The sequence below is a fragment of the Macaca nemestrina genome, chromosome 14, assembly GCF_043159975.1.
Source record: "Macaca nemestrina isolate mMacNem1 chromosome 14, mMacNem.hap1, whole genome shotgun sequence".
Lineage (NCBI taxonomy): Eukaryota > Metazoa > Chordata > Mammalia > Primates > Cercopithecidae > Macaca > Macaca nemestrina.
Genome location: NC_092138.1, coordinates 29,808,541 through 29,824,565, shown reverse-complemented (window position 1 = coordinate 29,824,565; position 16,025 = coordinate 29,808,541). Strand labels below are relative to the sequence as shown.

Here is a 16,025-nt window from a genome sequence, read left to right as displayed (position 1 = left end):
TCCCAGTTTCATCCCTTATAGCTATGTGACCACGAGCCAGTCACTCAACCCTTCTGTGCCTCAGTTTCCTCACCTTAAAGCCGTTAGAGTAGTAAGAGTGCCCCTTTTAGTAGACAGCTTTGATGAAGATTAAATCAGTTAAGTGTGCAAAGTGCTTAGAAGACTGCCTGGCACATAATAAGATGCATATATGATATTAATAGTTTACACTTAGGTAGAATTTACTATACATTATGCACTGAGGCAATCATTGTATATGTATTAATTCAGTTAATTCTCAATCAGCACCATAGGGTAGGCACTACTATTATTCTCACTTTGCAGAAAAATGAGATGGTAAAGATCTTGTTCTGAGTCACGCAGCAAGTGGTGGGGCAGGGACCTGAATCCAGGCAGCTCACCTGTAGCGTTCATGTTTTTCACTATCACGCCATCACACCTCAACATAAAGTTCTGGGCTAGGCACAGGGTGTTCAACAGGAATCAGCTATTGTTTACTGTGGTGTGATGATGATACCTTCCCCTGCCTTAATTATACAGAAGACTTTTTGGCAACAACTGAAATAGTAGAGGTTGTCTTAAAGCTATCAGACAGGTGTGTTACCTATAAATTCTTTTGACAAGGCAATAGTATACTAAATAACTGATGCTAAGTAAAAAAATTATCTTCCTTATCAAATTAAAAAAAAAAAAAACCCACTCCTCCTTCCTCTAAATTCATTGTACTGTTTTTTGTTTTTGTTTTTTAAGAAATAGGGTCTCACTATTTTGCCCAAGCGGAACTCAAATTCCTGGGCTCAAGTGATCCTCTTGCCTCAGCCTCCCGAGTAGCTGGGACCACAGGAACAAGCAGGGGTGACTGGCTACTGTAAGCATTTTAAACAGTTTTTTCCAAGATTCTGACCATATTTGGAAATATCCATAAATTTTACATAAATGAATAAATAAAGTGATTCTTCACTAAAGAAGAAAATAGTAGGTGTTACCTTATATTAAAGTCATACCTGAATAAATGGACTGAAAATGGGGGAGTATGTTTCCCAAAAATGACAATGTTTTTGTTTCCTGGAAAGTGTGTATTTTTAAAACATCAGAGCTACACATATGGTCAGTTCTCCTATGTGAGTGAGAACTGTCTGAAGAAGACAGCAACAGTTCACAATAATGTCACCCCATTATCATGCAACCTCCTTAAACTGTGATGAAAAAAAATCCAAAATAGAACTAGAATATCTCAGAGTAAAGAGGGCAGGGGCTGTGTGTCAGGATCTTCTTTCTGGGACCTTCTGGGGAAGATGAGAAGGTAGAAGCTGTCCAGGAAGATATGAATCTTAATTTGGCTTTTAAAATAAATGTAAACAGGCCGGGCACGGTGGCTCAAGCCTGTAATCCCAGCACTTTGGGAGGCCGAGACGGGCGAATCACGAGGTCAGGAGATCGAGACCATCCTGGCTAACCTGGTGAAACCCCGTCTCTACTAAAAAAATACAAAAAACTAGCCAGGCGAGGTGGCGGGCGCCTGTAGTCCCAGCTACTCGGGAGGCTGAGGCAGGAGAATGGCGTAAACCCGGGAGGCGGAGCTTGCAGTGAGCTGAGATCCGGCCACTGCACTCCAGCCTGGGCGACAGAGCGAGACTCCGTCTCAAAAAAAAAAAAAAAAAAAAAAAAAAAAATATATATATATATATATATATATATATATATATATATATATAAACAAAAGTTTATCCTAAACCTCCAAAGAGACATTACTTTTTTACATTTTGGAAGCAACAGGAGTTTCATTTAGCTACAATTCCACAGTGAGTTTGATACCAAAAGCTAATGCCCATGCCTATAAACATATAGAATACCAACTATAGAAACTCAAGCCCTAATTAGTTATTCACATATTTATTCTACAGAGCTCTCCCCACTGTTTTAGCGCTGCATGACACTTTCTTCAGAGGGACTTTGACTTATTCATCTTTTCATCTCAGTATCCAGAACACAGTAGATGCTCAATAAATGTGGGTTTACCTTATGTTTCTAACTTGATCCAGTCTCATAACTATAAGCAATTAAAATGCTTCTGGATGGAGGCATTTCAGCAGTTATTATTAAAAGTCTTGACATTTTTACAAATGGAGAAACCGAGGATTTGGGAGGTCATGTGACTCAGCCAAGGTCACTGAGCTGGCAGCCAGGTGGTCTGGCTCCAGAGCCTGCACTTTTAACCTCCTCTTGAGAATTTCATTTGGTTCCCCTGCATCCCTTGCACTGGCTTAGTCTCCACATAGCTTTTCAAAAGCTCTGGCCAAACTAATTTCAAAACTACCTATACTTAGGTGATGATATCACATAGTTGTCCCACACATTTGAATGGAGTGAGTAATTTTATTTATTTTTTAAGTTCAGATCGAGGGCATCTCCCCCACCCGCTTATTGAAAACAATCATGACAATCCCAATCACATCTACATTTTAGAAAACTATTTACCCTTCCTCCGGCAAAGAGGGCTGCAGAGTCCTACATTCCTTTGGCGTGAACACCACGTCCAAGTCGTCATCAGTGAAGTCCCCAAGATCCTGGGCAAGCTGCACATCCAGGCTGTTCAGGTGTGTCATCAGAAGTCCTTCAAAGTCCACCGGCTCCACAGGGTCATAAAACTGAGGCTGGAGGGGCAGGGAAAAGGAAAAGGAGGTTCTCACCAGGTTTTCTGGTAAAAGCACAAAGGCAATAGTAGATGTTTGCCTTGCCTTCCTTTGACTTAGTAAGTACTTCGCTCCTGGCATAAAACAGAGTGACTCTTTGGAGGAGCTGTCAAACACAGAAGTAGTGATATGGAAAAAAATGCAGCACAGAAAGTCAAGTCATAACACGGTGAATAATTAAAATCACACCCCAAGGCAGAATTTTTCTCTCCTTAATTGCAACTTGATGAGGAATCCTGAGGAGATCCAAAATGAGATCACAAAGCTTCGCTGAATTTTTATAATTTCTCCTGCAAAAGCTCTCCAAGGCCATGTTTTGTTTACCCAAATACAGTGAAGTAGGGAATGGAGACAATTTTCCAGAAATCCAGGCAAACTCAACACTCCTTGGCTGAGGATTTAGGCACAGTGTTTCTTTTGGCCTGAGTTATGCTATACATTGGTTCTCGAAAGCACGTCATGTATAATCACAGCCGACAGCGAATACCAAGTGTTTTGGTGGCTGAAACAATCCAGGGCAGTGATTTCTAAATGTCACTGGGTTGACTGGTGCTGGTCTGGAAGAAATTTCCACTGGACTGCAGCTATGCAGGCAAACTCAGGGCAATCTGCTGAGTTTTCATATGGCTAAATTTACTCACTTTGAAAGAAGTGTTCTTTGCTCTTCAATTTTACCTTCCACAGTTGGAGAGAGGGGGAATAAAAGAAATAATAGAAATTGATGGTAATTATAAAAATAGTTCTTACAGTTGATAAAATTAAAAGTTGGCAACCTTTGTCAGTCCTCAATTAAAATATATTTTCTTTTCTGTGAAATCCAAAGACTTAGGAATGACCGCCCTAATAAAGTAAAAGAATCACTTAGATCAAGTAGATCTGTGTCACAATAATAATAGTTCTATGAAGTGTTCATTTACGGCTGAGTCTTTGTAGTCATCAGCCCAAGGTGGGGCTGGGGGGCAGGGAAGTTACTGTTTTTCTCTATCTCTACCCTCCAGTGGACCAACAAAACAAACATCTTGGATTCTTTACTTGCACTGCCTTGATGGGAGACAAAGGCAGATCCAAGGGAAGCACTAACGAAACCGGTTTTTCATCCCTTTGAAACCATATACCAATAAGGGCTTCAAGTTGGAGAGGAGAGACAAAGTGCTGCTGAAGAGGCAAGAGGAAATCAGATCAGAGAATGGAGATGTGGCATGCCCCATCCCCTCCCCACTCTTGCTGTCCCTGATGATGGAGGAGACATGAGTGATGTAAGTTAGGGAGTGAGGATGAAGCCACAAATTAGGCAAAATATGCCCTATTTGCTGTCTGGGATTTTTTTTTTTAACTTTTAGGTTTGGGGGTACATGTGAAGGTTTGTTACATAGCTAAACTCATGTCACGGGGGTTTGTTGTACAATTATTTTATCAGCCAGGTATTAAGCCCAGGACCGGATAATTATCTTTTCTGCTCCTCTCCCTCTTTGCACCCTTCTTCACCCTCAAGTAGACCCCAGTGTCTGTTGTTCTCTTCTTTGTTTTCGTAAGTGCTCATCATTTAGCTCTCAGTTGTAAGTGAGAACACGCAGTTATTTGGTTTTCTATTTCTGCATTAGTTTGCTAAGGATAATAGCCTCCAGCTCCATCCATGTTCCCACAAAAGACATGATCTCCTTATTTTTATAGCTGCATAGTATTCCAAGGTGTATATGTACCACATTTTCTGTATCCGATCTGTCATTGATGGGCATGTAGGTTGATTCCATGACTTTGCTATTGTGAATAGTGTTGCAATGAACATTTAGGTGCATGTGTCTTTATGGTAGAATGATTTACATTCCTCTGGGTATATACTGAGTAATGAGATTGCTTACTTATAGTATCCTATGCCATGGCAAAGGAGGGCAGAAAAGAAGGTGACAGGACAACCTCAGTAGCTGAGAGCAAAGCATTCCCCTCATTTCCTAGGGTTTCCAGGTGCTATGAGAAGGGACAGAGTCAGTTCCCTTGGCTCTGACTGGGGACCTGAATGTCAGCTGAAGAGATGACCATAGTCCTTACAAGGATGCCTCTCAAAATGAAACAACAGGGACCAGGAGGGGCTAAAGGAGCCAGAGATCAGCCTGTGCAGGAGCCAGATGCGACTGAGTTTGCATTAGGACACTGGTGAACTCTGCCAGAGGAAACAACAGACACCATCTATGCACAAGACAAATGCATCTGCCAGTCTGCCACAGACACCTCCACAGGAACAACCCCACAGGATAAAGAGGACTCTCCCACCCCACCCAACCACCACATGGAATACAGAGTTTAGAGTCAGGATTGAATGACTTCTATACGAAATAATGAAACTGCATTTTTTTCCAATCCCAACCTCATTACTATAAAGTTTATACCCATTTAAGTAATAATTATTAAGCATTACGATGTGCAAAGAAATTGGACTAGTATTGTCTCATACAACTCTCACTATAACCCTGTGAGGTCCGCATTCTCACTGCAAGTTGAGTTCAACTGGTGTTTCAGAATATTGAATTTTTCATATCATGTCATATTTATATATACATAATGAGATATCTAGGGGATGGAACCCAACTCTAAACATTAAATTCATTTATGTTTCATAGACACCTTATACACACAGCCTGAAGGTAATTTTATACAATATCTTTAATAATTTTGTGCCTGAAGAATTCTATTCAGTCATAACAAAGAATGAAATCATGTCTCTTGCAGCAACATGGATGGAACTGGAGGCATTATCTTAACTGAAAAAACTCAGAAACAGAAAGACAGATATCACATGTTTTCATTTAGAAGTGGGAGCTAAATAATGTGTACACATGGACATAGAATGCTAGACATGAAAGGCTTGGAGAAGTGGGAAGGTGGGAGGGGGTGAGGGATGATAGATTACTTAATGAATACAATGGACGCTATTTGGGTGATGGAGACACTAAAAGCCCAGACTTTACCTCTTGCAGTATATTCATGTAGCAAAACTGCACTTGTACCACTTAAACTTATACGAATAAAAGAAAGTATTGTGTGTATGAAACAATGTTTTGACTGTATTTTGACTGTGTCCTGTCACGTGAGGTCAGGTGTGGAATTTTCCATTTATAGCGTCATGGAGGCACACAAGAAGTTTCAGATTTTGGAGCATTTTGAATTTTGCATTTTCAGATTAGGGATGCTCAGCCTGTATCCTCATTTTACAGGTGAGGAAAGTGAGGCTAGAGATTTAATAATTTTCCCATGATTACACAGCTAGGGACTGGCCCATCTGGAATTCAAACCGAGGCAGGCTCATGTTCTTAACAACTGTAATTTTGATTGTTTTCTTTTGCAGGCCTTTCAAGAAATCTGTATATTTTGAAATAATCAAAACACCAGGCAATAGTAAGTGTGTTTGGAATTGAGTCAAATAATATATTTACCATGACCCACACATTCCACTCTGGGCTTCTCATAAGATTGGCTGCTCAGAGTAATAATAGTAAGTAAATAAAAGTGATAATAAATGTAAACTTATTGTGAAGAATATCAATTACTCAAGGAGAGGCAATGGAAATATACACTTCAAAATTATACTGAAGCATAGTTTGAAGCAAGATGACATGAGCTGTAAAACTAGTGAGTAGAAGCGTCATGGAGATATGACATTTGTGTGCAATCATCAGTGAGAAAAAAATTCACTTCCTGTCAGAGAATAATACTTGTCATGTTGGACAGGCATGGTGGCTCACGCCTGTAGTCCTAGCACTCTGGGAGGCCAACACAAGAGGATTGCTTGAGCCAGGAGTTTGAGACCAGCCTGGGCAAAAAAGCAAGACTCTGTCTTTACAAAAAAAAAATTTTTTTTGAAGTTAGATGGGCGGGGTGATGCACCACCTATACTCCTGGCTACACCAAAGGCTGAGGTGGGAGAAACACGTGAGCCCAGGAGTTTGAGGCTGCAGTGAGCTATGATCACACCACTGCACTCCAGGCTGGGTGACAGAGGGAGACCCTGTCTCTAGAAAACCAAAAAAAAACCAAAAAAACCCCTCAAACTTGGCATGTCCCTGAAATTCAAAGCCACAAATGATGAAAAACCTGGTTGATAACGGCCCCTGTTATCTACAGGAGAGACTATCCAGGGAGAAAAGGATGGCTGATTTCCTCACTCAGCAATGATGTGCGGAGCATCTACTGGGTGGGGCCTACTGAGCCCCTGAGGTGGCCACTGGGGATACAGAGGAGCACAGACAGCTGTTCTCATAGAACTGCACTCTAATAAACCGTGAGGTGGTGAAATGTGCAACTTTCTCACACATAAATAATGCCATTATCTGGGGGGGGGGGGAATTTGATAAAGAACATATATCATCATTGAGCACTGTGTGGCAATGTGCCAAGGCAACATACCCAGTTGATGATAAAGTCATAAACTCTTGAGGTCTGAATCTATTCCAGTACTCAAGACCTGGTAAGCACAAACAGTAATGACAGCATTATTGAGTATGGTTCTAGCATTACACCCAAGTTGACATTTAATAATTTGTCTCCCCTACTCCTTCTACACTGAAACTAAAGTGGGAGGAAATTGGTCATTTCAAATGTCCTGTAAACTAGTCTTGCCCTTGGCAAGTGGGTGCAGACCCTAACTACTGTTAACTAGGCCTCCTAGCTGTTGTTCCTCTTGCAAATTCAAATAATAACCAGGAACCAAAAAAGATTTCTGTTCTCTAAACTATCAGGAGTCTTAATCTCAAGAGTAGGCTTTATTATGAGGCAATCAACACACACACACACACACACACACACACAAACATATATACATACATCTAGTGGTAAGCCAAAGAAGGAAACAAAGATTGGAGAGAGTTACAGTGGCACTGCATTTCACTAGGGATGAAGTTTGGAAACAGGGTGGGGTAGGGAATGAGGAATTTCCTAAGATCAGTTCAAGGCAAGACTTGGGTCCCTGGAAGCTTAAAAGCCAAACATGAAAATGAACTGTTTTGTTTTCTCTGCTGTTGTGCTGTATGTGGTCTCCTAGTCAGTGGAGACCAAAGACTACTTTAAATAAAGATCAAAGTAATTTCAAGAAGGTCACCCTTACATCATGATTTTTCACACTATGTATATCATTTGTTATATGTAATAACATAAGAGAAAATCAAAAATTAAAAAGCAAAACAACTGTTTTTGTGTGTGTGTGTGACAGAGTCTCACTCTGTTGCTGGAGTGCCGTGGCAGGATCGTGGCTCACCACAAGCTCTGCCTCCTGGGTTCAAGAAATTCTTGTGCCTCAGCCTCCTGAATAGCTGGGATTATAGGCATGCGCCACCATGCCTGGCTAATTAGTGTAATTTTAGTGGAGACGGGATTCCACCACATTGGCCAGGCTGGTCTCAAACTCCTGGCCTCAAGCAATCCATTCACCTTGGCCTCCCAAAGTATTGGGATTACAGGCGTGAGCCACCGTGCCCAACCCCCTTTGAAAAATAAGACAAAAATACTTAAGACTGCAAATGCAAATGTTCCTAAACCAGGCTTTACCTTTTGTGATGGTTTCATGATGTGTCAACTTGGCTAGGCTGAATGACATTTCCTTGAATTCCCTTTCCAGTATGTTTTCAGACAGGGTAAGCTACAAGAGAGTTCTCCTGTAAGAGCTGGAGGACAGAAGGGAGACTGCAGCCATTTTGTAGCATACACACACCTTTTTCCATTTACACAATCAGTCATTTAGGTGCTTCTGTGAAGAGAATATTGCCAATGTAATTAAAGTCCCTAAACAGGTGACTTTAAGTTAATCAAAGGAGAAATTACCCTGGGTGGGCCTGACTTAGCCAGTTGGAAGCCTTTTCTAAGAAGGTAGAAGCTCTGGCAGTTCAGACTGCAGGCTTCAGCTTGTGCCCAAGGGGGCTCAGTCTGTTTGGAATATGTCCTTCCTGACTATCTCCCCTGTGGACTTTTGAGCTTAGCAGGCTAAGCCAATACCTTCATACACATCCATATGGATTTCCTACAGGTTCTGTTGCTCTAATTGAACCTGACTGATATACCTCCTTTCATTCATTCAACACATACTGCTGGGGTCCTACAGCAATCAGACACTAGGCAACCAATTGTCTCAGGGTGTCCCAGTCTCTGAAAGTCTCATGTACTGAGAAAACTCTCAGTCCCTGGCAAATTGTGATCATTGGTTACTCTACCTTACAGATACCACTTTTACTAGGTTTTCCTCCTACTATGCAGTGCCCCGGAGTTCAATTCTAAATCTCTTCTCAATCTGCATTTAATCTCAAATGATCTCATCCACTCCCATGGCTTTGAATATACATTTTTTAATTACAAGTTTATATCTGCAGCCTCAACTTCTGCCATAAATTCCAGGTTGACCTTTCCAATTACACCTCAACATCACTACTTGGTACTTTAACAGACCTCTCAAACACAATGAGTTCAAAACTAACTCTTAACCTTCCTGGCAATCTGCTCTTCCCATACCTTCCATACCTCCACACCTCTGCAAGTGGCAATTCCAGTCCACCAGTTGCCCAGGTGGAAAACATTAAAGTCAATGTTGCTTCTTCTCTTTCTCTTACACTCTACATATCATCCATCAGAAAATCCTATCCACTTTGCTTCTGAAATACATCCAGAATCCAAACACTTCTCACCTCTCCTGCCACCACCCTAGTCCAAAGCACTGCCATTGCTTTCCTGAGTTACCGTGACATCTTCCTAACTGCCCTCCCTCGTCCAGTCTATTTTCCACACCGCAGCCAGAGTGATCCTCATAAAAAGTCAGATGGTTCCACGCCTAATCTTAATGTTCACAGCAGCTTCCTGTCTTAGAGTAGAAGCCAATGTTCTACAGTGTCTGAGGCCTGTGACCCAGTCCTGCTTTCTCTATGACTGCATTTCCTACTGCCCACTCTGTTCAGGCCTCATTCTGCTTCCTTGCTGTTTCTGAAGCATGTCACATATTGAAGTCTTGGGGACTGCACTTACTGTTCCTTCTGACTGGAATATTTTTCCTTCAGATATTTGTCAAGTTCATTCAGAACTCTGCCCAAGTGTTTCCTTTCCAGATAGAGGCCTTCACAGATGACCCAATCTAAAAGCATCTCTTCTGGGTCACGATTTCATTCTTCAAAGCCCTCAATACTCCCTGATACAATCAACATTTACTATTTGTCTGTGTCTGTCCCTCATTCTGAAAGGCAAACTCTATGAGGATAGGCCCTCTATTGTATTCACTGTTGTATCTTCAATCTCACTGCTGTGCCAGCAGTTCCTGACACAGAGACCCAATACATATTTCTCAAATGAATGAATAAGCTCTCCACTATCTTTAAACGAAGCTGAAGGCAATAAAGTTCTTCTAGCTTCTGTGATATCAAAGTTCTATACTTTATGGACTAAACACTTCCCTGCTTCCACCAACAACAATCTTCCACTGATGCCACTGAGAGGGAGATGCTGACATGCCACCATGGGCATCACTCTAGTTTCACCAAGGCTGAGTTGATTCCTCTACTGCACAATGACAACAAAGAAATGTCTGCTCTGTGTGCAGAATGCCTGCCACTCTTTTGTTTTATCTTCCATTGTGAATTTGCATGAAAACTATCTTGAGATCTTCATTTTCCATCATGCCCCTTCCAGTGCAACCAATGAAACCTAATAATAGCCCAACTCCTTGAAAGATGAAGTACAAAAGAACAATAGAATCAGAAGAATAAAAGAGGACCATATTTATCAGGCAATTAAACATTTAAGTCATCCTGAGCTGTAAAAGAAAAAAGGTTGCTTTATTGCACAGAAGTCTATACACATAAAAAAAATGAATGCCTTCTAAGCTATGAGACTTTTTTTTTTCAATAAATGTTACATATACAAACATGCCATGTAACCATGGTGTTTGGTACATATCCAGGATGTGGCTTTTTACATCCTTTTCTTCAGTCAGAGCCGTTATGGTCCAGCTAATTCATTCCATTTTACTTCAAAACTTTCCTATTCTCACTTTTAAAAATAGGATTTTTCCCTCCATAAAATATGTAGCTTAAGGTTATTAACCACTTATACAATGTCTCAAATCCTCCTTACTTCCTTAGGGCATAGATCCTAACTCTTTCTTTTCTTGTTCCCTCCCCTCCCCTCCTCTCCTTTTCTCTGAGACAGGGTCTCCTAACTCTTATCTTGTATGTTACTCTTCTTCTGTATGTTTTCTCTTCTCTTCTCTTCTCTTCCCCTCTCCACTCTTCTCTTCTCCTCTCTTCTCCCCTCCCCACCTCCCGTCTCCTCTCCTCTCGTCTCCTCTCCTCTCCTCTCTTCTTTCCTTTTCTCTTCTCCTCTCTTCTCTTTTCTTTTCTGAGACATGGTCTTGCTCTGTTGCCCAGGCTGGAGTACTGTGGCTCAATCATGGCTCACTGCAGCCTTGAACTCCTGAGTTCAGGTGATCCTTCTGCCTCAGCCTCCCAAGTAGCTGGGGCGAAAGGCATGTGCCACCATGTCTGGCTAATTTCTTTTTTTAAACTTGAGATGAGGTCTCACTATGTTGCCTAGGCTGGCCTCGAACTCTTCACTTCAAGCTATCCTCCTGCCTCTGCCTCCCAAAGTGCGGGGATTACATGCAGTCATGAGCCACTGTGCCTGGCTTCTACTTTGAACAACCAGAAATCAGGCCAGGTATAATGACTCATGCCTGTAATCCCAGCACTTTGGGAGGCCAAGGCAGGCAGATCGCTGAAGCTCAGGAGTTCAAGACCAGCCTGGGCAACATGGCGAAACTCTGTCTCTACAAAAAAAAAAAAAAAAAATACAAAAATTAGCCAGGTGCAATGGTGTGCCTGTGGTCCCAGTTACTTGGGAGGCTGAGGCAGGAGGATCACTTGAGCCTGGGAGGCGGAGGTTGTAGTGAGCCAAGATCTCACCACTGCACTCCAGTCTGGGCGACAGAGCAAGGCCCTGTCTCTAAATAAATAAATAAATAAATGAACGAAAAGAAAATAGTATTTTACAGTTTCATTTTAACAGAGGTACTGATTATAGACTTGTTTGCCTAAATAGGCAGCTGGCATCAGAGGGTTTCTGGTCAATCCATTCACACAGCTGTGGCAACAGAGAATGCCAAAGTCAATGAGTGAGTCTACACACAGGGTTATTTACTAGCCACAGCTGCCTTCTAGCCCTGGTAACAAAGGATTTTGGTAGGAGTGTGAAACAGACCTGGGACAAGTTTATCATCACGTCTAGAAAACCAACTTCAAATGATGGACCCCCTTCATACTAAAAAATGCAAAATTCAAAAATATTTTATCTTCTTCGAAAATGTTTATACACACATCATCAGACCTGACATTTACAGAGTTTTTAAAAACCCCAGTAAAACAAAAAGAAAAATCAACATGAAACATATACCCTTCCTCTCATCTGATTTATCAGATTGATGACAGAAGCCACTGTATTTTCTAAGGATATATCTGCACGGTTAGTAAGTGGTCTTTGCTTACTACACCTTCTGAAATTCAAAGAGCACAGGAAAAAAGAAGTGTTACCTTTCTTTATATTTTTCCCCCTACTTGGAATACTTCTACCTTTAAAGTTCTTTAAATGGGCCGAGCATAGTGGCTCAAGCCTGTAATCCCAGTACTTTGGGAGGTCGAGCCGGGCAGATTACCTGAGGTCAGAAGTTCAAGACCAGCCTCGCCAACATGGCGAAACCCCGTCTCTATTAAAAATACAAAAATTAGCCAGGCATGGCGGCGGGCACCTGTAATCCCAGCTACTCAGGATGCTAAGTCAGGAGAATCACTTGAACCCAGGAGGCAGAGGTTGCAGAGAGCCGAGATCACGTCACTGCACTCCAGCCTGGGTGACAGGGGGAGATTCCGTTTCAAAATAAAAATAAATATAGGCCAGGCATGGTGGCTCACGCCTGTAATCCAAGTACTTTGGGAGGCCAAGGCAGGTGGATCACTTGAGGTCAGGAGTTCAAGACCAGCCTGGCTAACATGGTGAAACCCTGTCTCTACTAAAAATACAAAAATTAGCCAGTTGTGGTAGCACACGCCTGTGTTCCCAGCTACTAGGGAGGCTGAGGCGGGAGAGTAGCTTGAACCTGGGAGGCAGGTGTTGCAGTGAGCCAAGATTGCACCACTGCACTCCAGCTTGGGTGACAGAGCGAGACTCCATCTCAGAAAATACATAAAAAATTTAAATAAATAAATAACAAAGTTCTTTAAATGATTTTCAACCTGAGCTTCAAGTTAAAGTCCCCAGGGAACTTTAAAATACTGATGCTTGGTCCCCGCCCCCAGGAATTCTCATTGAATTGTCTCTAGATAATTTTAATGTCCAGTCAGGGCTGAGAACCCTTACTCTAAGTCTTCTCAGCCTTCTCAATCAAGCCTTTGCCTCCTAGTACATCATGTATCCTTTTCTCTTCTAAACACCTGCCACTTTTGAAGCCAGTATATATACTGTATATTACCTGTTCTCCCAAATGAATCATAAAGCCCTTCGAAGCTGAAGTCACCTTTTATTCACATCTTCTTTTAATCTCCCACAGTGTCACCACAGTGCCAAATCATAAGAGAGCAATATTAGCCAATATATACAAAGGACCTATTATATAATTCTATATTCCCTAGTAGGGACAGCATTATTATGCCAATTTACAAATGAAGAAACTGAAGTCTTCAGAGAGATTAAGTGGCTTGTCACAAATTACATGACTAACAAATGACACCTGTACTTCATCCCAGATTCATCTGACTCCAAGCTCTTCACTCTTGCAAAACAGCAGCAACAACAAAGACGTGTAGTTGATTAGGTTCTAAATAACTTGACTTCAATTAAATGCTTTTAAAAATTAAATAACCATTTGTATCAGCAAGTGGGCCATTGTAAAAATAAAGGTAAGAGAAACGAAGGTCAGAACACACTTGGTCTTATTTTTCAACTAGCCAAAATAATGCAATGAAAACCTACGGTTTCTCATCTTAAGGAACGTTTTCTAAAACAGCTTTAGGCTGAGAGTCTTTAGATGATGAACTACTCCTTTGCCTTCCTAGAAATGAATCTTACCAACACGTTCCATTATCTTTCCATGAAAAGAAATATTTTTTTTAAAGGTAAAAGGAAATCACCATGTAAGTTGATGATTTCTTTTGGGGAACCTTCATTCGGGACGATGACTTAAGGGGAAGAACAGCCACTTCATTCTGACATTACAACACGATACCAGGTAAACATTACAGAGATGGGATTTCCTAAGCAGACTATTCATCAAAAAAAAAAAAAAAAAAAAAAAAAAAAGAAAGAAAGAAAGAAAGAAAGAAGAAAACAAGAAGAATTCAATCCTCTGGGCTTCCACATGCCTCTGTTCTCCAGGTAGAAGGAACAAGGGCTATATACTGAAGTTGAAGTCGAGAGATGGGAAAAGAGATTCAGAAAAGTAAAGCGGAATAACTGGGAGTAATATATTTTAAAGGATATTCACATGCAAATAGAACCAAGACTAAATGATGATAGGTAGGAACATGTGATTCTTGCATAATTTAACAATTTTACTTATTGTTGCTAGTTTCTTGATATCTTCTCTTAGAAAATGGACAGCAAAGCCACATGTTAACTTCACTACCCAGCTAATGTAGTAATTCATCAAAATTCACTTTCATCAAAACTTACTGAGGAGGCAGCACACTACCAAACGAATGTTTACAAATATTAACCATTATTTTCCTTTGTAACTTTACATAAAATAATTTCCCTGAAAAAAAAATTTAAGGCTGCAGCATTAAAGTAAAAGCTGGTGGCCGGGCAAGGTGGCTCATGCTTGTAATCCCAGCACTTTGGGAGGCCTAGGTGGGCAGATCACCTGAGGTCGGGAGTTTGAGACCAGCCTGAGCAACATGGAGAAAGCCCATCTCTACTAAAAATACAAAATTAGCCAGGTGTGATGATGCATGCCTGTAATCCCAGCTACTCAGGAGGCTGAGGCAGGAGAATTGCTTGAACTGGGAGGCAGAGGTTGTGGTGAGCCAAGATAGTGCCATTGCACTCCAGCCTGGGCAACAAGAGCTAAACTCTGTCTCAAAAAAAAAAAAAAAGTAAAAGCTGGTATGGAGAGAAAGGGTTAAAGCCTGTTAGCTAAACTTCCTTAATGTCTCTTAGGAGTGATGTCCACACTATTTCCCAAGACAGCTACTGCAGAAAGCTGCAGTCTTCATTTATTTTTTAAAAGCAAAGCACTAAAACCCTCTACCTTGTTTAAAATTTAAAAGTGTATCCAATCTATTTTAAACTAAATTTTGCATATTTTGGAATACAGCTTCAGTCAATCTTTTAAAAAAAATTATTTGATTTTCAATTAAATATATATTAGCACAAATTAAACCAAGAAGCATATCTAATTTATCTTGGTGTAAAGCTAATCTAATATACCTAAAAATGGACACATTATGCACTTGATATGTTTTTATTATACTCTGCAATCCTGAAACACACAGGAAAAGTACAAATAAAAAGGGCAGTCTAGCAAGCCACTTAAGTCATAAGTAGATTTTCTGAAAAAATGGCATGGAAAGTTACCTCTTGCAGTAAAAGATGCTATAGGTTTTTTAGTACTACTATTTCATTAATGACACAACACACAAATTATCCTTCTGAAATAACCAGAAATCACTTCAGTAAAACATACCTTTAAAAGATTCACAGTTACACGGCGTGTAAATTGTTACAGGAGACAAAATGGCGGTTACCGGAAACTGAGTGGAAGGTTACAAAATTTCTAAGAGCAGAAGTGGTTTTGAAGTAATAAGTAGAAACAAAAAATAACCTAACCTCTTCAAGATAACCACCAGAACCAGCAAGAGAGTGCTGCTGTGCTGTGTGAGGAAGTGAGTACAGGAGGGCTGGAGCTCTCTCACAAAGGAAGTGAATATTCACTTCTGGTTTTACAAACCATCTCATTTGTCAGATTTATCTCACTTGGCACACATCTGGCATTTAGTGCTCAAATAATATAACATATATAGGCACACTCAACAATTGGCATTGATATAAAAATGTAGGCAATCTTCAACTTAAGAGGAAGTGTGTTTTAAAAATGAAGGTTTAGGGCCAGGCGCAGTGGCTCACTGTAATCTCAGCATTTTGGGAGGCTGAGGCAGGAGGATCGTTTGAGCCCAGGCGTTCAAGACCAGCCTGGGAAACATAGCGAGACCCCTGTCTCTACAAAAAGTACAAAAATTAGCCAGGTGTGGTGGTATGTGCCTGTAGTCCTGGCTACTTGAGAGGATGAGGTGGGAGGAGAATCATTTGATCCTGGGAGGTTGA

General features: G+C 41.0%; 1 protein-coding gene across 7 annotated transcripts in view; it reads right to left on the bottom strand.

Moving 5' to 3' along the window:
- Window positions 1-16,025, bottom strand: part of LOC105491858 (dedicator of cytokinesis 8) — a 238,265-nt gene that overhangs the window by 169,811 nt on the left and 52,429 nt on the right. For 3 of the 7 annotated variants that reach the window (XM_071077713.1, XM_024796043.2, XM_071077714.1), the window contains one exon: window positions 2,479-2,654. In XM_071077713.1, the coding sequence (XP_070933814.1) occupies window positions 2,479-2,654 (176 nt within the window). Of the gene's footprint in view, window positions 1-2,478; window positions 2,655-8,228; window positions 8,628-13,176; window positions 13,896-15,387; window positions 15,599-16,025 lie in introns of those variants that run through there. The other 4 variants (XM_071077717.1, XM_071077718.1, XM_071077715.1 and 1 more) reach the window with 3 other exon arrangements.